Source organism: Temnothorax curvispinosus, unplaced genomic scaffold, assembly GCF_003070985.1.
Source record: "Temnothorax curvispinosus isolate PA1 unplaced genomic scaffold, ASM307098v1 QBEX01001931.1, whole genome shotgun sequence".
NCBI lineage: Eukaryota > Metazoa > Arthropoda > Insecta > Hymenoptera > Formicidae > Temnothorax > Temnothorax curvispinosus.
In genome coordinates, this window is record NW_020211711.1 from 228,813 (window position 1) to 254,994 (window position 26,182).

General features: G+C 37.5%; 4 protein-coding genes across 5 annotated transcripts; 2 read left to right on the plus strand and 2 right to left on the minus strand.

The window, feature by feature from the left end:
- Nucleotides 1-633: 633 nt before the first annotated feature.
- On the minus strand, nucleotides 634-11,320 carry LOC112468728. Of its 2 annotated transcripts, XM_025038042.1 has the most exons (7): nucleotides 11,003-11,320; nucleotides 3,587-4,397; nucleotides 2,994-3,364; nucleotides 2,580-2,915; nucleotides 1,900-2,118; nucleotides 1,374-1,822; nucleotides 634-1,016 (listed from the first exon to the last, which is right to left on the minus strand). In XM_025038042.1, exons 1-7 carry the CDS (start codon nucleotides 11,015-11,017, stop codon nucleotides 944-946), a joined length of 2,274 nt encoding a protein of 757 aa, XP_024893810.1. In that variant the 5' UTR covers nucleotides 11,018-11,320; the 3' UTR covers nucleotides 634-943. The 2 variants fall into 2 exon arrangements, with proteins under 2 accessions (XP_024893810.1, XP_024893811.1); XM_025038043.1 differs by having other exon boundaries at nucleotides 2,580-2,864; nucleotides 3,183-4,397.
- A 1,211-nt stretch (nucleotides 11,321-12,531) lies between these two features.
- Nucleotides 12,532-13,053, plus strand: LOC112468730. Its single transcript, XM_025038045.1, has one exon. It carries the CDS (start codon nucleotides 12,532-12,534, stop codon nucleotides 13,051-13,053), a length of 522 nt encoding a protein of 173 aa, XP_024893813.1.
- Nucleotides 13,054-13,952: 899 nt separating this feature from the next.
- On the minus strand, nucleotides 13,953-19,761 carry LOC112468739. Its single transcript, XM_025038066.1, has 5 exons — nucleotides 19,681-19,761; nucleotides 19,394-19,578; nucleotides 18,534-18,593; nucleotides 17,656-17,828; nucleotides 13,953-17,457 (listed from the first exon to the last, which is right to left on the minus strand). The coding sequence occupies exons 2-5, from the start codon at nucleotides 19,433-19,435 to the stop codon at nucleotides 14,085-14,087; spliced, it is 3,648 nt and encodes a 1,215-aa protein (XP_024893834.1). The 5' UTR covers nucleotides 19,436-19,578; nucleotides 19,681-19,761; the 3' UTR covers nucleotides 13,953-14,084.
- On the plus strand, nucleotides 19,705-25,801 carry LOC112468731 (methyl farnesoate epoxidase-like). Its single transcript, XM_025038046.1, has 8 exons — nucleotides 19,705-19,795; nucleotides 23,340-23,637; nucleotides 23,910-24,098; nucleotides 24,175-24,355; nucleotides 24,451-24,568; nucleotides 24,896-25,076; nucleotides 25,173-25,432; nucleotides 25,501-25,801. The coding sequence occupies exons 1-8, from the start codon at nucleotides 19,705-19,707 to the stop codon at nucleotides 25,680-25,682; spliced, it is 1,500 nt and encodes a 499-aa protein (XP_024893814.1). The 3' UTR covers nucleotides 25,683-25,801.
- Nucleotides 25,802-26,182: the final 381 nt, after the last annotated feature.

The window sequence follows — 26,182 nt, forward strand, 5'->3', positions numbered from 1 at the left end:
AAACAGAATATAGACTGGAAACAACGAAAGCTACTCCATTGGAAAGCGCTTAATATGCACGATAGACTCTGAGAACATCGACTCGAAGCCGGCTTAGATTTGGCTTACAGAATTGACGAAAGTGCTCCAGGAAACAACAGCGTGTTCACTTAAAATCCGGTTCGTGTAACGCGGACTGACCTGATTGATCAATACGCTTATATGTTGTCATCGGTCCGCTTTCAGCTAAAATGTATTTTTTTTGTAGCAAAACGCTTTTTCGTTAAAAAATCAGATTTCAATCTTTTAAAACTAACAGTTAGTAAGAAATTTTCTGCAAATTATTTTCACTTCAAAATAATAAAAAAGTAAATTTCTCAACATGGGAATATAATTTAAAAAAAAATGCAATGTATGTGTGTGTGTGTGTGTTTTATATATAAAATATAAATATACATGTATAGTTATAAAAATAACTCATTTTAATTCAAACAGTTTAAATGTGACTGAACTGCAAAATATACCGTATAATTCTTTCGGATTATTGAGATAAATTATTACTTTAATTTGTTTATGTATAAAAATTTATATTTTATATTTAAAATATTTATTAATGCAAATTTTATTAGGACAACTTAAATTTGCAAGTCACAATGCGATAATATAATGCAACCATATGCCAGGTTGTCTTTAGTTTCTTTCAATTTTTCATCTTATTTTTAGACTTATTAAAAAAGTATATAAAAAAACTTATAAAACTTATAAAATACATACGTCCGGACTATAAAATACATATTATCCGGTGCACTGGCCACGATAATCACTTACGCACGTACGTAGAATCGAAACAGTTCAACCGTTTGTATTAAAGATTATTAAGTTAAAAAGTTTGTTTGAGAATGAGGTCAAAGACTACTATTTTAATATAATTGTTCACATCGTTCACAGAAACACACTATCAAAATTATCTGCACGGGCACAAATAATCGTCTTGAGCATTTTCCACACTTGATCCGTCATCATTTGGCACGTGACCCCTGCAAAAATATTAAGCAGAAAAATATTAAACATTATTTAAAAAGTTTTAAATATTTTTATTATATCTTATATATATAATTATATAGAAGGTATATTTTTAAATTTAATATCGGGTATCATTGAAAGTTTTTGTTATATCTATGTTTACTAATTTTTTGAAGAAATTATGTATGGCCATGTTTTTTTTTTTTGCAAATTATATTTTGTTTTAAAAGACATATTAGAAAATTTCTAACTAAAATTTGTAGAATATTAAATTAAAAATGTAATTTTATGAAATAAAAAGTGAATTAAAACAGGAATTATTTATATAAGTAATCTAATTATAAGTGCAAAATCAATAATAATATACGTGCTTTTGTAAGTGTTGAGTACAGCATGCAACGTTCGGAGGTTTCGGATGTGCATCTAGTCCCGGGAAATGTCTATATATCTCCTCGGGCAATACGTTCCACAAAGAACCGCTCTCAGGACCTGTGGAAGCCACAGCCAAATTGTTCACAGCCTGAGGCAACACTTGATAGGCTTTCTCGATCGACTCGAATGTATTAGACTTGTTCGTTTCCTTCGTGTCCGTTTGCGATGCTTTCTTCGATTCCTCCGTATTGCTACCTGCGTTCTCCAACGCTTTCTGTTTTCTATTCTCGGGATTCGATCTAGGAGTAGTTTGTGGCTGAGGTGTCACTATATAGACGCGTTCCTTGTTCACTGAAGAAACTCCCACGGGGAAGGCTCGCCACATATCCTTCTCGGATGTGGTGGAAGCATTGATGGAGCTTTCGGTCGAATTTTGAACTTGTATCATCTTAAATAGAAAATAGGAAAAAGAGATAAGATATTCGTTTTTGTTATTGATATGTCCTTGAAATTTTTATTAATTACTTGTATTTGTCGTCCTTCCATGCGGTGATTAACTAATTTTGGACGTTCTTTATATTCTTTATGTTCTTCATCATTGAAGTTGAATCCGTCCAAAATCCCAACATTGTCCTTGAAAAGTTCAGCTACACGACTAATAGGCTTGGGGGTCGTAAAGTACTCTTTGGGAATCGCCTTTGGAACCGGTACCGTAACGTAATGGTTTGGGCTCTTTGAAAATTTCTAAATTGAATACAAATAATCATCATTATTATTATCGCATTTGCTATAAATATGCTACAATCAACATTAAAATTTTCGACATTGATAAACTTTACCGTTTAGTAACAAGTTAATGAGATAATTTTGTAGTACAAACTTAGAATTAAATCTGTCAGTAATATTTGATTTTTAAAATATATTGTAAAAAAGAAAAATTACAATATTATCTATACATATAATTACTTTGCCCAGTTGTAAAACTTTATATTGCATTATGTTTACTTGTTAGAAAAAATAGTGAAAAAAATATTATTTATCTGTAGAATTAATGTTTCTCTATATTGCAAGTTACCAGTTTATTCAACCAATCGGCATCCTACAGGATTGAAAGTTCCATTCATTGTAATCCATTGTAATCCAAAAAAAAAACAAAAAAAATTATTTACAAATGCACACACTTATTTAAAAAAAACATGACATACCTCTATCGTCCAATTGTCGATATTTTTTTGAAATCTCTCTAAGTTTATGGAATTGTTCGCTTTAGTATCTGGTTTCCTTTCGTAATATACCGGTGATTTAGTTGGTTGTTTCGTTTTGTAATATACGTATGGTGATGTAGTTGGTTGTCGGTTAGTAGTCGGTTGAGGAAAATCATCTAACACTTTTGGAGGTCTAACTATGTTGGGTCTGTTTTTTGATTCTGCGATGTCATAAGTATCATGATTAGATTCACCCATATCAGAAAGCTTTCTTTCGTGCGACGGCTGGAACGGAAGTGGCGTGTATTGAATCGTATAGGGAATGATAAGCTGTACCTAAACATTTAAATCACAGAAATACAGTAAGTGATTTCTCTCGGAAAGATGTATTTTTCTATTCGAGAGAAACATCACCTGCGGATTCCTCTTCCGATCTTGCTGCCCGGACGTTCCGTAGTTCAAATTAACATTAATGTTGTCATGCAATATGTCTTCCGTTATATCATCATCGGGATTCAACATCGAGTTTAACATGCTGTTTCGAATCGGTTCTCTAACTGTACTCGTTGAAGGGGTCGCAAAAATATTCCATAAAGACTCTACCTTATCAGATGGCGGAATATTTTCTTTCTCAGGAGTGCTATTAGTGATCTTCGATTCATTTGGCACGGGATCCAAAATGTCGTAATAATCCGTCGTATGGGAGTGAGACTCCGTTGAAGTGTCTTGACGCGGTCCGAAAATCTCGTCAACAGATGCCACGGCTGTCTCGACGTTCTCAAAGTCTGCGAACACGTTAGAGGTCGATGGTATCGAGGACGACTGCGTCCGACTTTCATTCTTATGCGTGAAATCACTGAAATCTATCAACGGTGACTCCTCAATAAATATTGTATCTCCAATCTTCCCGGAAGATCCATCGGAGACCGGTAGATGATTTACGGAATCTAATGAACCTATACTAGTGCCTTCGAGCCCTTGCTCATCTAATATAGGATTAATATTACCTTTAGTCACTTGACTACTACTGGGGAGTAGATCGGGATTGATATGTTCTGGTTCTTGAGAGACAACTTCTGGGTAATAATGATATGTAGATCCATCATTGGAAGTGGACCCCGTCGTATCTGGAAAAGAGACTGTAGATCCGGGAGCGACTTGTTCAGGTTTATTGAAATTTTCTGGTTTGAAGAGCGGCGGCATTACTCCGAGATACAAATGCGGGTTTGGCAACGGGCTGATGATGCTCTCTTGTCCGGGCAATGGCGGCGCGTAAGAGAAGTCCGGAGTTCTGATTTCTTGCGAGGCAGCGGAATGAACGTCATAGGGGGCTTCGGGATTTCTAGGTGGATATCCGCCATTCGAAGGATATGTCAAACGTGCGGGTTCATCTTGTTTTAACGGCATCCAAGGTTCTTTGTTGCAAGGATTACAATTTTTAGTGTTAGTCGAGGCAGAGTATTCCGAATTACCGTTGATGGAGGACGGAGGTGGTGTCTCATAAATTGAAACGGAAGGACTATTATAAGTTGCCGCGGGCAGAGGAGCGGATTCAAGTGATAGCGGCGACGGCAGTGGCGGTGGCGAGTAAAAGGGATTCAACATCTGCATGAATCGCATGAAGTATCCTGGTTCATTGGATTGATCGTTCGCCAATCTTGGGATTCTGTTTGATGGATGGGACCTTGGCGGCGGCGAAGGTGGGACGAGGTACTCGCTGATTCTGCGAACGCGTCTAACGTTGTTCGGTCCGCCCCGGCCATTGTGAATGGAAAAAGCGTTGATTGTGCAGATCACCAGCAGCAAGAATGGCAAGGCCTGGAATATGAAAGCATTGCTAGCAAAAGTGCTTAAGAATGCTAATTAGTCTAATTACTAACTGAAAATAGTTTTGTTCCATCTGTACGTTATTTACACAATCAAGAAACTGTGGTATTGGAAGCGAAACCTTTGCTTAAAAATAATTAAACAAAATAATCACCAGTGATCCAAATTTTCACTACATAGTCCTAAATAAGAATGAGAGACTCAAAATGCTTTGTTATTAAAGTCGTTGGGTGCATGCTAAGCTAACAATTGTTTTTCTCTTTCTCAATATTGCAGCTATCATTTGTCCAACGAAATCTCGTGCGCATTACATTATTATGTACACTTTTTGCAACAGTCAATGACGTGACGGAGAATAACGTGCGGTGAAGCGAACTGGGTCGCGCCATGAGAATCATTCTACGCCGCCGAGAATTATGTATGCCGTGCGTGAAACTAGACGCCTTCTCCCTTGTTATTCCAGAATGGAGTCCTCGTTGGACTCGGTTTTCCTCTCCTTAGTCCTAAATTCAGCTGATTACCCCGCTTTAATGCGCCGCTTGCAATTTACGCACGTGCAAGGAACGAACAATATTGCCGCGCCGCAAAAATCATTCGGTCGCGAAACGGCTAACAATTGGTTTTCCGGCTGTGTTTCAACTACCACAAATCATACGCTCGTCGAGTTAGTTATTCTCAGGTTTCACATTCGCTTAATATTATTAAACTAAACTGTTATTAGATTTTGCACGGCGCTCTTCACATATCCCTAATTTCGAAATTGACTTTCAAACCGAGTGAAAAGTACTCGCGCAATTGTCGTTCGACGCTCCGTGATTCTTCGACCTCTTTAACCGACACTACAATCATCATTCTTCTAAAAATACAATATTCTGAGTCAATCAGTCATTAGCGTCGGTAAAAGGTCATAAGCTATACCATAAGGAATGTGATATATAAGATCAAGAATATGCCACGAGAAAGGGTCACGAATTCAATTCTAGTAGAATTACTTTGATCTCCCTTATTCAATTGTTTGTATAGAATCATTATTTAATAATTACATTTATTTAGGAATTTCAAGCATACATTTTTCATATTTTGTACATGATTTCTATATGTTTTAATTTTGACATCAATTAACATTTATTATATATGTAACGCATTTACATTTTAGATTTTTAGAACATTATAACTTCTGTAATATAATATTTGAGTCATTTCTCATAAACAAATATTTGTCACTGAACTAATAACAAATTATAATTATTAAATTATAATTATTATAGTAAAATAAAAATATATCAATATATTAAAGACTGAAACATGTAACACTTGCTGTAATTTTAATTTTACTTTTTCTTTATTTGCTTAAAATAATTTCTGCAGCCAGATTTTTGTATATATTATTAACACAATCAAGTTAAACTCGATATAAATTCAAGTTTTGTTTCCGATATATGTTCCAAGGATTTCAAGGTTTTCTTTGAATCTTCACAAAATTCACGGTGAATTATTCTTTCAAAGGCAGGAAATTCATACTAGGAAGCCTTCATCACGGAAGGCCGCGACGAAAATGAAGGAAATGTCGAAGAAAGGCCGGGAAATTATCGCGATTCGCAGCACCCGACGACGGGTTGAGATTCTCCCACGTCGATTGAATTGCGGGGGAGAAAGAGCTCTCCACGTGCCAGTTCTTCGAGTACGTGCGCGTGCGGCCGCGGCCGCGGCGCCGTTCTCGTGAGAGAGAACGAGAGTAAGTCGACGGGTGACCGTGTTTGTCCCGCGAAACCGGAAGCCGCGTAGGAAAGTGAAGAAACGGAAGAAAAGAGGAGGAGGCACGCGCTCGCGGGTTTCTCGTGCGCGCGCGCGCGCTACAGCGCGAGAAACGCGCCTCTAATAACGCGTTATGACGATTTTACGCGCGCACGGGGGCACGTTATGCAAATTGCTTCCCGACCCAGGTCGCGCTGCAAGTTGCGCTCTACGCGCAATACGCAATTCGCGACGCGATGTTTCGCGCGCACGGTTTCGTTTACGGCGCGCAGGTGTTCGACGCAAGGTAGTTTCTCGCCTGATGACTCTGACTGTAACGCGCGAATCGAAATTGTCACGCTTATCCCACGGAGATACTTCACGCAGTAGTTAGAAAATTTTCCCCCAACACTTACGTGTGTATATGATTATTCTCGATGAGAACTTAAAAAAAAATACCGAACCGGACACGACGGCATTAAAGCTTAGTATTTTAAATTTTCATTGAGGTATAACGTAAGTGTTAAATATAAAGCAAAATTTTCTAACTACGATTCTAAATTTTTTATGATTTCACGATTTCTATCGCGAGATATTTTACATTTGTATATTTCGATTAAATTCAGCGCGCGCAAATAAACCTACTTCCTGCATTCTTTCGGATTTTATCTTCATCTATGAAACGATGTGGCACGACGCTATTTCCTAAGACGGACGTTAATGAGAAGTCAGTAGGCTAGCGAATACCCAGCAGGTATTAATCAAGCATGGATCGAGAATAATGGTGACTCCGCGCTCTTAAGTCAAGGATGGAATTAAGGATAGAAGAACGGGTCGAAATCTGCTAAGAAGCGGATAGGTCCGATTTCTCGGCTAGAGATCGTCCGGAACATCTGGAGAGCATCTATTTGGCGCACACAGGTCGATCGTTTACGATTGTATACGATCGAGGATACCGATGTAAGTATATCGATTCTCTCCTTCTTTCGTTTCAACCGTCACGTTTGAACGGGAGATTATATGGCTCTATTCGGATGCGCGGCAAATATACCGGCCTCGACCGCAACCCGGTGGGGTCTCGACCCAGAAGTGCAAGGTGAGAGGACGCGAATGCGAGAAGGCATCAGCGTAACTAGGATATTGAAGACCGGCGATGCACTCCGTTATAAATTCGCTCTCGAGGTATAGCAAACTCTTTGGCGCAAACAGAATCGATAAAATTCAAAAGCCGAAATAAAAATGCATATACAAAGTTACAATATAATTATATAATTATAAACATATTCCGTTATACACCTATATTTTATAAGTACTTTGAATTTGCAAAGACAATTTATCCCAGATACAAATAATAAACTTTTGTTTCGATGAACGCGCGCGTTCTCTTTGTAGTTGCATAAATCATCAACTCGTAACAACAGTGTGCTTACTAATAACGCGGGGTCGATAAATTCTAATAATCGTTCTGCCCCAAGGCGGCGATGAAGTCGAAACATCTTCGCAGCGCGGAAGTCGCCCGCGTGCTTTCTCATTAAGAACGTCCCACGCTGACGCAGATATTAATTATCAAAACGTCCGATTATTAAAATTGATTACGCCACTGTGCGCGCGCGCATGTAGGTACAAAACTCGTCACCGAAGATGCGAAGATATAGCGCCAGCGCACACATAAAACGAGTAATGTAGGTAAGTGGGCTGTGGGTATTACGACGAGCTGGGACCTACAGCGAGAGAAGACGATGTAACGCGCGGGGTCGTATCACGTGCAATTCTGACGGCGCTCTCCGCGCGTGTGTGCGTGTCCCATACGGGCGCGCGCGTGTGTTGGAAAATAAATGTCGGCGCTAATCGAGACGAACCGCCGCGCGCCGCCGATAATGAGGCTGCGCTCTCATTACGGGATAATGTCGCCCGAAATGAAACGATCATCGCGTACGAGAAATTCTGCTTGATATCACCGTGAAATCGAGACCGAACGTCAACGAGATCGATATTCACAGGCGAAACTTTCGATGTTGCTCGGCAAAGGCCGTTGCTCTCTTTGATAATACAAAATAAAAGTTTATAATTATACCATTTTATTAAAACGTGTGTAATAATTTTTTCTTGAATGTACGCGAAATGCATTTTGAGAAACGTCTACGTAAAAATGTTAAAAACGTATTTTGTGCACGAAATTATAGAATGGCATTATCCTGTCACTTTCTAAGACAGAGTCTAAATTCCCGTGGGAATAGTCGGGTGAAAATCGGGAGATCTCAACGATCTTCTCGAGAAAAGACGAGCCCTAACGGTGCTTCAGCGGCGCAGAAGACAATTACAGGCGCGTCGAGACAGAGAGAGTTAACTATCGTATTTACATCGCGGGCTGCTCCAGTTCGACGTACGTAAAAAAAATACGGCATAATAAAGCACATTCGCGTCATGACCTCTCATATGGACTTCTTCAGAAATCGCGATGTTTGACATTTCGCTGCGATTATTTGAAATCGTGATTTCGCCGAAGAAACTTATCTCGAGCAAATTATCGTCTCGTTTAGAAAATGACAGAGATAGTATTGTGAATCTTTCCGTAGCAAGCATTCGCGATTATAATTCAGATCGTACGTGATAATATATTAAGCGAAAGTATGTAAACCGAAAAAGGAACATGCAAATTGAATAAAAAATGTACAAACATAATATTTGAAAATATCTCGCGAAGAAAGGAAGCATAATGTACATTTGCACAACGTCATTATTGACAATTCAATTTCATGAATTCCTAACAAACGGAAGGAGATTCCACCTTTATTTTGTCAATGCAAACGAATCTGTTAACTAGCACTCCTAACTCTTACTTATTGCATATTCAAATCGTTACTATAAAATAGATGTTAAAATATAAATTACACGCAGGTATATATTTATTTTGATTTTTAATATTAATAGACTATGAGAACCTTGCACATCCATCAAAATAAGATACTACTAAATTATCAAAACTAATGTGACGCACGCACTTCGAATAGAAAAGCTTCATGTTTGCATGGATATCGCGTGCTCATAAAGATTCAGACATATTGACACTTTTCAAAAGAACTGATAAAGCGTGTAAATGGAAAACGACATTCCATTGTGTTTCTTCTGAAAAGATAATTTCTCACACGTTATCAGCGCTATGCATGTTTGCAGATAAGTTTAAACGGGTATTATCTAAAACTGAGAATTTCTCTGATACCTCTTAATTAAGTCTTAAATTAAAGTAATAACTATTTTGTGCAGAAATAATTCTTTCACTGTTTATTTTTTGTACTTTGCAGTTCAATCAAAAAAGTTACAACAGAATTTATCAGCATTTCTACGTTTTTGTCCTAAAAATCGACAAGTTTCACAAGCATGTAGTAACGCTGATATCGAACGCCGATGTCTTCTTTCTATTAATTATAAAGTATCCCGTATAACGCTCTTGATAATTGTAACATGAAAAGAACTAATTGGGAAACATCTGCGCTACTGTATATATTTTTGTAATCGGGACTAGGTGAGACACGTGCAAACGGAAAGCGATAGATTTAGGTCGGTCGAAACATCGAAAGAGTTTCCCTCTTCGACTGGCGATGTGCCGAACGGCCTGATCGTTCGTCTCGAAAGCGGCTTATATGCCTTCGTCACTTATTCGTCGTTCTGACACGCGCTATCGTCGATTCACGATGTGCATAAATCAATCGTGACTCTCGAGACACAACGCGGGCGCTACATTAACATATTGCTCCGACGGTACTCTTCTGGCTAATTAAAGAACGTGACTGTGGCACGGATTTGCACAAACACCTTGTTCACAAAAATTATAATTTTGTAACTGAAACTCGACTATTAATTTTGGTAATTGAAATAATGATAACAAGAGGGGAAGGCTTCTTCTTGTTTTCAATAAATTATACTTGAAGGTATAAAAATACAAAATTACATATTTGCCAAAAATAGGCTGATAAAATAATAAGAAAAAATCAATATATGTACGCATACGCACGGTATAATTTCCCAGCGACAAAATAACTCGTGCAGTAAAAATGCGACTACATTTGAAAAGTATTGTTCAGTTTCTTGTTATTTCCTATTCTTTTACAATAGTGTATATTACAAAGTATATTAATTACTGACGAAATAATGTTTGATATTAACGTGAAGAATTCTCGCGTATTTATTTCATCCATATGTAATATAAATTGGACTCGAAAGCGGTGCACGTCTTTTCTATGTCGTCAAGGCTCTCACGTTTCTCGGCGGTACATCATAATCGCGCGGCCCACACGATTCGCCTCGTTATCGATATCACGAGTAGAGAGAATTATAGCGCATTAAAATGATCCATCATTAAATTCACTAGAACGATCTAATACGCAAGGGCAACGATTTGCATTTTCTCAGCCGGAAGCTATTGCACACGATGAAGGTAATGAAGAATCGCCTATTAATAACGAATATTCTGCGTTGATTATTAACGTAATAAACTTATTAGTTATTAGTATAATAAGCTTATTAAAGTATAATAAAAATTACTGTTAAAATATTTATTGCATGAAAATATACGCTACCAAAAAATTTCTATGATTATTATTTTTTTTATAATTAATTTATAATTAATATAATAAACGTAAGGGAAAATTGCTATCTTCGACTATCTATTGAATACTTTATACATATCGAAAACATAATTTGATAATAATTTGGTAACAATTTAATAGCTGGTACCATGCAACATCAATCAATTAAATTTTGATCGAAAAGCTCTGAAATCTCCTAATTCAACGGCAATAACAATACCACAATTACTCGGTGACTTTGTTAAATAATAATCTCTCGTTACCAATGTTACTCACTCTTCGAACATCCATTTCTCCTATAGTCAGGATCTCTCCGCCAAGAACATGTCACATGCACGCAAAAACCAAAATCACACTCGTCCTGAATCTTCTAAAGCAAATTGAATTTTCGCTGGCTTTCAGCCTCGTGCCATCGTCACGGCGCGTAATACGATCGAACGGACGCGAGAACCCAGTTCTCTTCCTCGCCGCGTGAAGGTGAAGGTTGAAGTGGAAGGACGCAGGATCGGGACGGCACGACCATGCATGGAAAGGGAGGTGGGAAGAAGAGAAAAAGATGGAAGGAAAGATGCGCACTTGACCAGGGTCAAAGAGAGAGTCCATTGGAGCGTCTTCAACCAAAGTTTCTTATATACATTTGCGCTTCTCTCCTTCCTTCCTGACACCTCTCTCTCTCTCTCTCTCCCTTCCGTAACACCTTTCCCTCGCTCCAGAACAAGGATTCCTCCGTGCGTATATTCTAACCGATCTCTCTCTTTTAGTCTGCAGTTGAATGCATCGTTTAGATGGAGGATTTTCCGTATCTATTCAAGAAATCTCTGCTTGTGATGACCCCCTACTAATGGACAGCGAGAAAAGTTATCTGGACCCTTAAGGGTCGTAGATTGGAATGTCGTAACGCAGGTCCTAATGCTCCTTTGTCCGGCGATATAGCTGCGACTTCTTCGTTTCAAATAATATTTTCTATTCTACATAATATAACGTTATATATCTTACATCTTGTAAAATAAATTATTATTATTAACGATATTATACATCAAAGTTTATTAAAATCTATTTAATGTATAAAAAACATATAGATAAATAATATAATTTTATTATGATAAAAAATAAATCTTTAATCTAATGGCGAGATAAGAAATAAATGTTTGATACGAACAAGGTATGCAAAATAAGATCTATTTTGATATAGATACAAGATGTGCATGCATAATTGATGCATAACGCCAGCACGCACGAGCCGACAGAATATTACGTGCGGACATTAAATCCAGTTGCAACTTTCTCGTCGCTTTCTGGCGATTTTGTATTCCGTAGACTTCACCCTCGATTTCCTCGTCGTAAGGCCGTCGCGTTAAAAAAACGCGCATTCTGAATGTCGCGTCCGACATTTCACCTGGAAAGAATCATCGGGGATGCAGATGTCGTCCTGACTTTTCAAACAACTTCGTAAAAACGCGCATTGTTATATTTTAATCCCGTCGCATTTAACTTTCGATAATTACGTAACCTAATAGCGTTGATAAATTATGTATTAACTCCTTGAATTAGAAAATTGACGAATGATAAGAAGAATAAATGTTGAAAAATTAAATTTGTACGAGAATATTATTATCGATAAAATTAAAATTAGAGATTTGAAATTCCGAGAAAATGCATTAATTCGTGACAAGGCTATGGAGCCTTCACTTTATCTCGCTTTACATACTGATAAGTGAGGGTATAATTAACATAATAAAACCATAAACCTCTTCGCTATAAATAAAGCTGCTCGCGTCGACCGGATATTTCAATCGCACGTAGCAATGGATCGTTTCTCGATAGTCGTTCTTTTGTGCCTCTGCTCTTCTCTCAAAATCGCCGAAGGTCAGACCACGGCAAAACCTACCTGCACGGAAATAGGCGCTTTTGAAATTAACGATGGGACTTGCAAAAACTATTATATTTGTGTGAATGACGGCGAGACCCTCAACCCGGTAATCCTGTCCTGCGCCAGTTCTGCCATATTCGACCCTTCTCAGGGTATATGCGTATCTCAGAACACGGCTACGTGTCAACAAACGACGACAATGGCACCGTCGACCACCTCAGCACCATCGACCACCTCAGCACCATCGACCACCTTAGCACCATTCTGCCTTCGATACGGCAGGTTTCCGATACAGGATGTGGAATGTAAAAAATATTACTTGTGTTATTGGAACGGCACCCGCTACGCCATAATGGGCAATCTTACGTGCCCGAATACTCTGGTATTCTACCCATTAGCGGAAAAATGTGTATCGCCACGGACGTACAATTGTTCAGGAACAACCAAGTCGGGATAATGGAACAGTACGACTATTGCATACGTTTACAATCTATAAAATGTTTGTGTAATTCTACAAAATCATATATAATTAATCATTGTAAATATTAAGAATTTTATTAAATTGTTTATTGAAATAGAAATAAATATTTGTTGCCATAAATAATATTTTCTCTGATTATAACGAATACGTGTTTACTGATTAATAGATAATTAATTGAAAACAATGAAAGGAAATATATGCCAAATAAATGAAAAATACTATATCAATTAATAACATTCGATAAAAAAAGAGAAGGAAAAAGTGCGAATGTAATTATTTATGATTATAAATTATATACGGATTTCCAACATGAGACAGATGTTATAGGCTGATAGAGAAATAATAAGGGGGCCTTTGAATACCGCGTGCTTAATAGTTATGTTTATCACCCGACGCATTATTTTCAACTTAATGGAAACAATAAAAGTGCGTAACAATTCCTCGTTAGCACGATTCATTATAAGCGCGATTCGGCCAATGCGATTGTGATTGCCGATGCCGGTGTTCATGATTAATTATTTTCGAACGTTATGAACGCGCAAGCTATAACCGTTCGCACGATAATCAAGCTCGTTTACAACTTTAAAGATTATTAAACGTAGTAAATATCAATTTCTCTTGCGGCACGAATGCGGCAGACATATATGTGTATTAAACTCAGCGTTGCAAAAATAATCAGTAAAAATTATACCAATATACGGAAGAATAAATTTTTATTTCATATTAAAATAATTTTATTTCTTTTCTCCTATATTATATTTATCTGTAAATTCGTAAATACATTTATATAAATAAAAAGCATATTCCTTTTTATAATCTTTCATCTGTTGTATTTTGAAAGACAAAAATTTAATACATATGTGAAGCTTCTTTTAATAATTTGTATGATTGAATTATAATGTACAATAAGATTCTTACACACAACACATAATCATTTCAGCTTCATTAAAAGTATCTTTTGACATTAAAAAATAGCAAAATGGAATTTAATCTTGCCGTACATCTACTCAAGGAACGACTTTGTATAGTGTGAATTCAGTGAGACTTCTAAGATTGCCACCCATGGGTGCCTCCTTGATTCTTTCGTTCGACCAGTGTCCGACCTCTTCCGCGGCCGCTCTTCTTCTTCTCGAGTGAACTCTGGTATCTTTAGGGTCCGCCAAAATACCCAATAAATTTGTTTTAACGGCTTCTGGAATGTTCTTTATCGAAGTCAGATTACCTTGTGCCAATTGCGACACCATATGCTGCAATCCGACCACAACATCCTGCTGTATTCCTGGTAACGTTTCTCGCACGACCTCCATTTTTGTTTCGTTGCTGATGTTCTCCTTCGTCAAAGATCTTGCGCTTTCATTTCTTTCGTTGGTTATATTTTTTTCACTTCCTATGTATACAGCATTGCTCGTTTCCTCTTCGGGTTTAATTGTAGTGGTTAACTGTATGTTCTCCTTCGTCTGATTAGCCTCGTGAGATTCCGAAGCATTTGAGAGATCAATGATGCTCATTGTTGTCGAAAATAACGTCGTCGTGCTCTCATCTTTTTCCTTAGTTGTGTTTCTTTCATTTTCCGTTGTTTCCTCCTCGGTGTAATTTGTCGTTGTCGAAAGTTGCAAGTTGTCCTTTGTTAATTCAGTCTGCTGAGATTTTGAAACATTAAGAGAAGTGTTAAAAGAATCAACCACAGAATCGGTGGGATCATAAAGACTTCGTCTAACAAATCTATTTAGCTCTTTCATTGGATTAACAAGACTTCTTCGTCTTCGTCTTCTTCGAGATGATACCTCGTGCTCTTCATATTCCGAATAATCGCTTTTAGCATCGACGTATCCAGAAGCGAACGGCTCTGAGATCGAATCCTCATCAGGATCAATATCCGAAAATTCCAATTCTTCGTCATTACCGTCAACAGCATCACCCGGTTCTCCGCTGACGAAATTCGAATCCCTTGTCAAATTTCCCAAGCTAGTACAATTCAGCAGTGCGCTTATAGTCTCCATATTGACGGAATCGTTCAGGGATTTCAATTGCTCGAGTAACTCGGGATTATCGTGCTGTCCCGGATTCTCGTCCAGCGACAAATGTTTCTCCACCTCGACCAAGTTCTGTTTCTCCTTGTTTTCGTTGATGTGCTCCAGGAGAACTTTGACTTTCAGAGTGAGCTTGTGCCGCGGCGTGCTTGTAGTCGTGCTCCTTCGGGTGTCCATTGTGACGGGAATGTTGACAACCGTCGAAGTGTTCTCTCGAGATGTTAACATGGTCGTCGCGACATTCGCAACAGTCGTGTGCTGAGTCTCGATCATACCTGATTCCTCAGACGATCGCGAACTAGTCGCGGACGGTGGAACTTTCGTCATTATTAACGGAGGACTCGTATCAAATTTTGATTGATCCTCCGTGATCCCCTCCTTGGAACATTCCCCTGAATCGCACCTAGTGGTCGTCTCGCCACAATTTCCGGACGCGTCGCAGGCTTCCGAACTAGCGATGTGTTCGCACTCCTCGGAGTTTTCGCACGAATGGTCCACCTCGCTGCTTATCGCCGGTGACAAAGTCGTCGATCTGACCTCCTTCGGCAACGTTCTTGTAGACATCGAAACGAATTTTCCTTCGCTAGAGGTCTTTGGTCCTCCAACCAACGCCGTCCCTTCGATTGCAGATGTTTTGCTTTCCTCGCTTTCCTCGGAGGGCACTTCTTCGGACGTCGATGAGGACTCGATAATTATAGGACCGGTTACACTCTCAGTCGAGATTGGCGATTCGGATAATTTATCCAAGCCCTGACCAGGTTTATCGGGTCCTTTCGTGAATTCAATAAATTCAACCGGTATCGCGGTCGTAATATCTGGTTCAGTTTCAACTTTGCCTGAAGTCACTTTACTCGTGACTTTACTTGAAGATGGAACATGGTCAATTTTATCTACTTCTTCGCTTGTCATAATCTTTGTTTCCAATGAAATAGTACTACTATCATCGACAGATACTTGATCCGTTGACTGAGATGCATGTGCTTCTGTAGACTCCATGGAAATATCTGTTACAATTGTCTCTTCAGTTACTAAATCAGAAGTTACTTTTTTCTCTTCTCTAGACGTAAATGAAGATTGCGTGGTCTCCTTCAGTCTCCCCTCTTCTTTCGCAGTTATTTCTTTATCGCGTCCGATTGGAATTGACGTTTCGGCTTCCGTCGTAGAAACTTCAGCTGATAGTTCAGGAAATAATTGTCCCGGAGAAGGTGTATCATATTTACTATATTTTTCCGTTAAACACGCTGGATCTGACGAATTCTCCTCGCAGTCTATCTTCTCCTGATATTCCTGAATCGTAGTCGATATTTTGGGAAAGGTCGTCGATCTTCTGGATACCTCTTCATCAGGCAACGTTAATGACTTCGTAACAGGGGGCAAACTATAATCTTCTTCGCTCTCGCTCTCGGTTTTGCTCTGCAGCTTAGTAACCGTTTCTTCAGCTGTGCTGACTTTACCGTTTTTTGTTGAAATGCTTGGGGAGGTCACGGTTGTTTCGCAAACGCCATTCTCGCAGGATAGTCCAGTAGCGTGTTCAGTAGATTCAGTGAGTGTGCTGCTCTCTTCAGTTTCCTCGGAACTTTCCGTGCAGGGTTCCTCCTCGGTTGTCGTCGCCGTCAGTTGATGCATCTTGGGACTAACTTTGATCTCCACTCTCTTCTTCGGGTTCTTCGAGCCGTCGTTCAGTTCCACGATATTCTTACTGACCACCGGACCGACCCCGCATTTCACCTTTTTGTGTTGCCAAGTAGTGACATTACCAGCATGATTGACCGAGGTAAAATTTACGACCCTGCTGACCATCGTGTCTTCGTCTATGACTTCGAACAGGGCCGTCTTGCCGATATCGGGATCGTTCGCCGTCAGTTCGCCCTCGTACCTTTTACATTCGAGGTACCTTTCCGGTATAGTTACCGAGTTCTCAAAGGAGATCGTGTATTCGCGAATAACCAGTCTCTTCGGCGGCTGAGTGGTCTTGTCCTCCTTGATAGTCGTCATTTCGATCCAGCACAGAGTAATGTCCTCGCCCTCGTGAACGCTACCAGATTTCTTCACTTTGGAATTGTTGCCGACCATGTCGTGGAACTCCTTTTCCACGGTCAGCGCGTTGTCCGTCGTATTCTCGTAAAAGCTACTCGAGTACCTCTGGTTCATCCTTCTGGCGTTTCCACAATTCGTTGCTTCTTCCCTGGCCATTTCTTCCAATGTCCCGTATTCTGTGACCGTTGTGGTATCTTCCGTCGTCGTGGTTTGCTTATGACGCTCGCCGTTACGCGTAATGCGATGACGCTCACCGCGATTGAAGACATTTGTATTCATATTCATATTCATATTTTGATTTACATTGCTCGTGCTGTGCAGAAAAAATAAAAGATCAAATAGTTAACAATGGTGATGCAGACATTGCAATATAATTCAAGTTAATAAAATAATTATGTATAACTTTCGAAATTCTACTTGACATTATTTTTTGTTATTTTTAGTATTATTGCAAATTGTATTTATTATGTATTTTATTATATAGAGATTTGTTTTATTGATTATACTTTACTTTGAAATTTCGTCATTTTCGTCATCTTCATCAGTTTCTTCATGTTCGTCATGTTCATCATCCTCGGATGTGTCTTCCAATGTTTTCGTCTCTCTCATGGAACCAGAATTCAAGGAATTATCATCCGAATCAGACTGGGAATCTGTTTTTTTCTCTTTGAATGCATCCTGCATCTGAAGAATTAAACAGGTGCCAAAGAACAGTTGACTACAAGATTAAACTGATTTGAAAAAATAGCTCATTGTCAAATGCATGTAAAAGTTTTTGTGTTTAACATAACAGATCTTTATTAACGAAACTGTTAATATAAATACCCCAGAATGAGAAATAATTAGAATTTATCTGCAAAATCCACTTACGCTAAGCCAATGAATCCGAATCAAAGTATTGTAGTTTGCATGAAGCGTGATTGATGAAGAAATATTCGATGCATCGTTTTATGAAAGTAGTGATCATGATAAATGATATAATATATCAAAACTGCTGCACCCGTAAAATTGTGAAGAAATGGGAAAATCTAAATAAATTATAATTACAGAAATATAAAAATTTTATAGACATTTTTCTATATTAACCTGAAAAGAAAAAAGTTCAACGAAAATTTATATTTTATGACATAAGATATTCCAGATAACACAATATAAGAAAGATTTTTTAAAACGTATAAAAATATGAAAAGTGCGTATAAAATATTTCAAAAATGTAATAATAAGAAAGATAAATTGAAGAGAAAAAATTGGCATAAAGTAAGCAAAAACAGATATTGTATATTAAATTTATATTAAATAAAAATAATTATATATAATGTGTGCAACACGCATAAATACAAATAAATTTTAACATAAAAAAAATATACATTGTATATTTAATCTACGTACTTGATTTGATGAATGAGAGGCAAGTGGAACTGCAGCATTATATCTAAACCAACTGCAGACCTGCTTCAATCAAACATAATATTACGTCAATAAAAATTACCATTGATAACATTACTGAAGTAAGTATCTATTAATGTTAATAATTTAATGTTAATTATACGCGTAAATAATTGAAATTGAAAATAATACACGTTTGTACGAGCCAGCAAATAGTTTTCCAGAGATACATGGGAAAGTTTCGTGAAGACGCGTTCGATATCGTCTAGCGGCGATTATGTATACGATTTAATTTAGAAAATGTCGGTTTCACAATTGGTCTCCGATCAAACCATGCAAGCCCGACGATATCTCGGCACGCGAGATTAACCAGCGAAACAACTGCACAGTGCGTCGGCACGAAAGTGAGAATAGTCAAAGAATAAAATATATGTATGTTACAGCACGATAAGAACGGCGATATTTCATTGAATTAACAAATAATTTAACACTGACATATTTAGAGCATTGAAGTGAAAAAAATATAATTATAGCTACGATACATCTAATTAATACGACGAAATAAAAAGAGAAATTCATTGAAAGTGAAATGCGATGCTCTTGATTAAAAATACTTTTTATTCTTTACTTTAATAATACTTTTTTATTTTAATAATACTTTTCGTTTTTATATATGCATATAAGAAGAATTCTATGCAATTCCTTCAAATATTGTATAAAAATTATTTTTGTGTTTAGTCTATTACTAGTTTTTTAAATTAAATGATATTATTTGTGAAGTAAACAAAATATTCTACTGTAAATTCAATTTCACAGTAGCTTCTAAATAATACAATTAAGTAGAATACAAGAGAGGAACCTACCGCAAGAATGAAAAGGAAGGAGTATGGCGCGCGAACCAGCATCGCCGCCAGAATGTCACTTCTTTGTTCTTTTCAGATCTTCTTCTTTGCTTTGCGGGCAGTAAACACGGCCTACATCCAATACCGGATCAGAACTCTTCGTTTTATCAACGAAATTCCAAATCCGTCACTGTATACTAATCTACCTGACAGGGCCAAATATTTAATTTCCAATTAAGAAATAATCATCCAACAACTGAATCATGTTTCCAGAAAAGATCGAGCCGGTGTTTGTCATTGGTACTGACCACGATAAGTAATCGAAAGTCCCGATGGTGTTCCACGCTGACGGCAGCACCCGCCTGATGTTGAATCGAAGTCTGTTCTTATCGAATGCCAACTCGGCTGGACCTAGCGCCTTCGGTAAATGCGAGTCACCGCCGCCCCCCACCTATCATCAAATCCCTCCAACCCCCCGCTTCTTTTTAAGACCCCCCGACCCAGCATCTCGATTTTCCGGACTCGTTATCAGCAGCAGCAACGTCTCGTCTCCTTATTCCGCGTCTTAATTTCCCCAGCCGGTATTTTCCTCATCATCTCAATGATGGATTGATGAATTGATCAGTCGATTAAATACATCTCACTCGCCTATGCGAAAGTCGTTTGCCACCGTCGGAATAATTACCTCATCAAAAAGTCTTACGTGACTGAGCGACGAGTGTTTCGTATGATCGAATTAATTCGACACTTCGTACGATCTGTTAACAATTGTCAGACAATTAGCGTCTCGAATAATGAAAACATTATTTGCCATCATCGTACTTCTTATACAATACTTAAGTAACTTTAAGCAAATATCTGAAACTTTTTCTTATATTAAACTTTTTTTAATATTTAAATGCAATTATTATCAAAAGTTATATTTAAAAATCTTTTGAAGTTTTGGAAGACCAATGCGTTGGTTTCCTTGGACTTAAGAGATTCTACATTTGGCTATATTGATTTCAATTTAACAGGCAATCGATAATTGACCGTGAAACATTTAATTTCAATGTCTTCGTTCGTTATGCACGATAAAGTCCTGTCGCTTTGTTCGGCTCTGTTCTCTATGTCAAGAAGGATATTTCGCTCGCGCCGCATTTAAAAGTTTAATGAATTACAGTTGTTCCGCGTCCTTGAATTATGATAATGTGAGTGCACACTCAAAAAAGATTCACGTTTTATTTTATCTCATAATTGCATTTGGTACCTTACTTGAATATGTATTACTTTTGTGATAAGAATGCCAAAATCTTTAAAGTCAATTTTTATTTATGCACATATTGTTTCAGAATTTCATTACAACCGATAACGTATTTGAAAAAGAAGCAGTTGCAAAATCTCATTCTTATGATTAAGAAAACGATTGCGTAATATTTCATCGCGCTTAAATAGATTTTCCCCAACAGAAATTTAATAATTTTTTATTGCAGCATTCTCTCAAGTTTTTAATATAAAAAAAAGCAGATTATCAACTCTCGTCCAACGTTTCGGCGAATAAGCATGGGAAAATTAAAAATCGCTCTTTTTCTAGTGATAATTAACGTTTATTCCCTCTTCTTCTCTTTTCTCTCCTTACGTTGCTACCATCAACTCGTGACGAGGCTCGTTACCTGTATGTTACGCAGCTTCATCTATTGTGCATCGAAGGAAGTAAGGCTCGCTTTATATGTTCCTTTGTCTCTGGCTGATCGTTTTATCGCTACTGACGCCGAGATGCAATAATTTACGGACCATCACGCGCGGATGCTGTGATCTCTGGTCCCCAGAATCGTTGATGGCAGTCGTTTCCAATTTTACAACGTCGTTTCACCTTGCAGCGGAAGTTCTTCCGAGAGAAAAGCTCCAAAAGCAAAATATATTTCAAATAATGGTAAATTTTATTAAAATCTCTTTTTAACTATTTATATTTACAATAAAAAATCCTCTTCATCTGTTCAGAACTTATACTTATGAGATAAAAAATTAAGCAAGAAATAATTCTAATTTTGATGTGTGGATAATATTAAAATTTTTATTTTGTTTTTAACTTTGTATCTCATTTCTTGAACTTTTCCTGTACTACTGTAGCAATATCATGGATAGAAGAAACGGTTAAAAAATTTTTTAAATCCTCACATTTCTACCTTTACATCTAATTATTCTAATTATTTTTATTTAATAAGTGCCAACCAACGTCGCGCCACAGCTGTTGCACAAAGAGAAATAGTTTATTAACAATAATTATAACAGTGTCAATAACCTACGTACTACGAACGATTCGGCAATTCAACCGGATAATCGCGGTCGGATTAACTCGATGATTTTAAGTGGTTCGCGGGCGATCTTTATTACGCCGGGCCGCCTGCACGATCGTTCTCATTTCGATTTGACGTTGCGCGCTAAGCGGAAGAAGCCGGTGGAAGACGGTTGTCGACGTGGGCCCGGGGAATAGAAGAGGAAAGGTGTGTAGGATCGCGTGCGAGCGCGAAATCGTAAACGCAATTGCGCAAGGTGTTAGCTGGACCACGAACGCCCGAAATGGCGAACGGGGATAGCGCGCGCTTTGATGTGAGCGCGATTGATTGGAATTGCGAATTTACGATTCCCACATCTGCCGCTTATAACTTCTGTGATTACCTCGCACCACTATATAATCGTCGATATTAGCAATGACCCAACGGCCGCGCACTTCGTCGTATATTCTCGTCCCCTAAGAAACACGCGTCCCTGCTTCCATATGGAGCGTCTTAAATCATTTCTTCATATCTCTAATCAGCTTTCTATCCTACATTGCAAAATAATTAACACATAAAAGTTAACATACATTCTCTCTTTCTACTTATAGTCCATAGATATACAATAAACACAAATTATTCATAACAAACTTTTCATTACTTGTAACAAATTGTTTTGCCAAAACCGTAAGAAGATATTAGCTAATGAAACATTGATGCGTTCGTTGGAAGGATGTTGCATAACGTGTTATTGGAAACGGTTCGATGTTGCAGCTGTCGCAAAGCATTTTGTAGTAAAATGAAATTTAATGTAAGGACCGATGTGGAATAAGAGGTAGACTGTCGCGTGCATGCCTGCAGCAGCATATACAGATATATTCGACCACAGCTGGAACCTTGAGCCAAAATCCTCTTGCCTAATATCCCAGTGAAAGGAGGTGTTTCTCTCATATAACAGAATTTCCACGAGACTGATGCAGTTTCGATTAGTATCGCTTGCCGCGAATGACACTTTGATGCAGTCGATAAACTACATAGAAAATTTAATAAAATACCATATAGTCAATTAATAGTATTTATTACGTGCGAGATTTACTGATTCGTGGTAACATCCTCTTTGGATTTCTTTCTAGAAGATATAAAAGGTTCCTTTAAAATGTAAAAGAATTCCACAGTAAAACAAATTACTTAGAATATTTCTACCTTATTTTTATAATATTTCTTTATTGCCATTAAATAACAAATAAATAATGTGGTTTATAATAATTTGCCTGGCGATAATATTCACGATAAAGATTCTGTACGACTGGCGCCGACCATCAATGTTTCCTCCAGGTAAACTATATCGCAATTGTTTTCAAAAAGTCAGATTTATTCGAAAACGATTTGCTCCATAATTCCAAAAATATTTTTATTTTTATGTTGCAATTGTTACGATCTCACACATATGCGATAAATTTTAAAAAGTAATAATTAATTACTAGAATAAGATGGAGTAAGTTATTTTTATTAAAGTAAATAGATTATTGATATTTATCCTGCAAAATGTAACACAAAAAATGCTTTCATTTTATGCTTTTGCTTTAAAAAACAATTTTGCTTCTACTTTTTAAGAACATTTACTTCACTTTGACACACACACAACTCAATATTTTATATTATCGCACAATTTACATAAATATATAAGATATTCGCGAAATATTCTATTCGAGGACCTCGCGGCTTGCCGATCGTGGGAAACATATTGGATGTGAAACGTCTGGTCGATGAAACGAAGTTCTATTCTCATGCCTGGTGTCGGTTAGCCGACATTTACGGACCCATCGTCGGCTTGAAGCTCGGCATAGCCGAACCGTTGATCATTGTTTCCGGTAAGGATGCGGTGATCGAGATGATGAGTCGACCTCAGTTTGACGGCAGACCTAATGGATTTGTACATAGACTTCGGACGGGGGGTGAACGGAGGGGTGTACTATTCACCGATGGCGATGTCTGGCGAGACCAAAGAAGGTATTTTGCAAGGAATTATTATATACCTAAAGCTTCTTAAAAATCATGCAATTTAATCTAAATGCACGAAACGCATCTTTGACCTAAATATAAATTAACGAAAAAAACTTCAATTTATATTCGATATTTTTTAAAAATAATTATTACATAATTTCTCGATATTTTTAATGAAATTTTCTAAGATTAAATCTTTGAAATGTTGCTGTTACGTTATTTTCTTCGTGTATTAGAGAAAGATCAGATCAGATTAAGATTGATTACAAATTATTCAGATTTGCTCTGAGAACGTTGAAGGAATTTGGATTCGGAAATGGTACAATGGAGGATATAATATTAAACGACGCGGTTTCCTTAACGACCACGATTGAATCGCTGAGTAAATCGGGACCAATTACCAACTTGTACAATATTACCTCCATAGCTGTTCTCAATAGTTTATGGACATTAGTCGCTGGAGCCAGGTACATCGCAAAGCTATTACAAATTACATGCAATTAATCGCGTAACCGAAAATAACATCGGGATATATTGTTGTAGATTTGACTTGGAGAATCCGAAACTGACAGAGATTTTATCAGTGGTAAACGGGATTATCAGAAATAGCAACGTCACCGGCGGCATATTGACCCACATGCCGTTTTTAAGATACATTATCCCAGGGTTAACCGGGTTTACCGTACTAAATCAAAGACTGACACGAATGTGGCAATTCATCGGGGTAACGCGATATATACCTCCATTAGCGATATAATTTCTATCTATAGATAGAAATAAGATATCCTTGTACATAAAATAAGATATATCCTCTTTCAGTCTGAAATAGCGAGGCACAAACAAACTAGAACACACGGCGAGTTCAGAGACTTTATCGATGTTTACCTAGCGGAAATGGAAACCAAGCAATCAAGCTCAACCATATCATCTTTTGACGGTACACAATGTTTCGTAATGTACATAATTACATAAATGAGAATTTTTTTTTACGTATGGTGAGAAACGCAAGTTCAAATTTATATTACATTTTCTGCCAGTTGTTATTAGATTCTTAGATTAAATTAGTAGATTTCTATACATTATAATTCGTAAAAATAAAAAAATAGCATTGTGCAAAAACAAGAAAGCATTATTATTTAAGACTATTTTATTATAATAATACTGTAATTAATCCGTATCGCTATATCGTGTATTAAATTCTCATGATAAAAATAATTGCACAAATAATTTTTGACACATGATGGATAATACAGAATATTTCCAGAAGAGCAATTAATTAGCGTTGTGAAAGACCTCTTCAGCGCCGGTGTGGAAACGACAAACAATACAATTGGCTTCATTATCACGTATCTCATAGTGAAACAGGATGTGCAAAGAAAAGTGCACGAGGAAATCGACAGGGTGCTAGGCAAGGATCTCCTACCTCGTATAGTGTACAAAAATCGGTACAAACTTGAAAATATTGCTCAACACGCTAATAATATTATTTAATTCGCAAATTATCGCTCAGAATTATAAATTATACGACCGACAATTTTCAGATTGCCATACTTGAACGCGACGATAGCGGAAGTAACGAGGCTGGCGAACGTCGGGCCTACTTCAATCCCTCATCGGGCGATGACTGACTCCATTCTACTGGGCTACGAGATAAAAAAGAATTATTCCTTGCTGGCTAACTTGCGAAGCGTACATATGGACGAGCAGCATTGGGGAGATCCGAAGGTGTTTCGACCTGAGAGATTTATTAATGACGAAGGAGAATTCGTCGAGGATCCGTGGTTAATACCGTTCGGCTTAGGTATGAAGAACAATATAAATCCATTTAAATGTACAAAGCTGAAAATCGTAACATTAACGATTTAACAGGTCATAGAAAGTGCCTGGGCGAGACCTTGGCAAGGAACAGCGTATTCCTGTTTGTCGCATGTCTACTGCAGAAATTTCAGTTTGTGTTACCCCCGGGACATCCTGACCTCTTTTTAGACGGTGTCGACGGCTTTACGATCGCACCACCTGATATAAGTGTCGTTGCTATCAAAAGAATATGACTGCTTAATTATTAACGTACGCGGTGCATAAACGCGTGCGAGATAACATAAAATTTGTATACAAGACAACATTTTATATATGGCAAGGAAATAATTGTAGTATTTTATAACAGTTATCTACAAAAATATAAAAATAATAAAATGCTATCTTTCAAAGGGATTGCGATAATTAGGCATCATATTTTTTTTACAATGGCGATTATCTTTATTTCGTTTTTAAATACAAGTTTCTATCTCAAATAATGTTAGAAGACTCTATTTACATTTGATATACAATTTAACATGTTTTCTATTCACAAGAGAAATGCTTACAAGAAGTCTTTTTACTACGTCCCGTAACACTCAAGGGAACGTTATTCGTTTTCGTCGTTGGCCACATGTTGTTTGGCATAATTCGATAAATGGCGACCCAATCACATAATTACTTTCTTTCGTACGTTTCATATCGAACGCGATAAATGACGGAAGATAACAGAATCGAGATAAAAGTCTTACCAAGT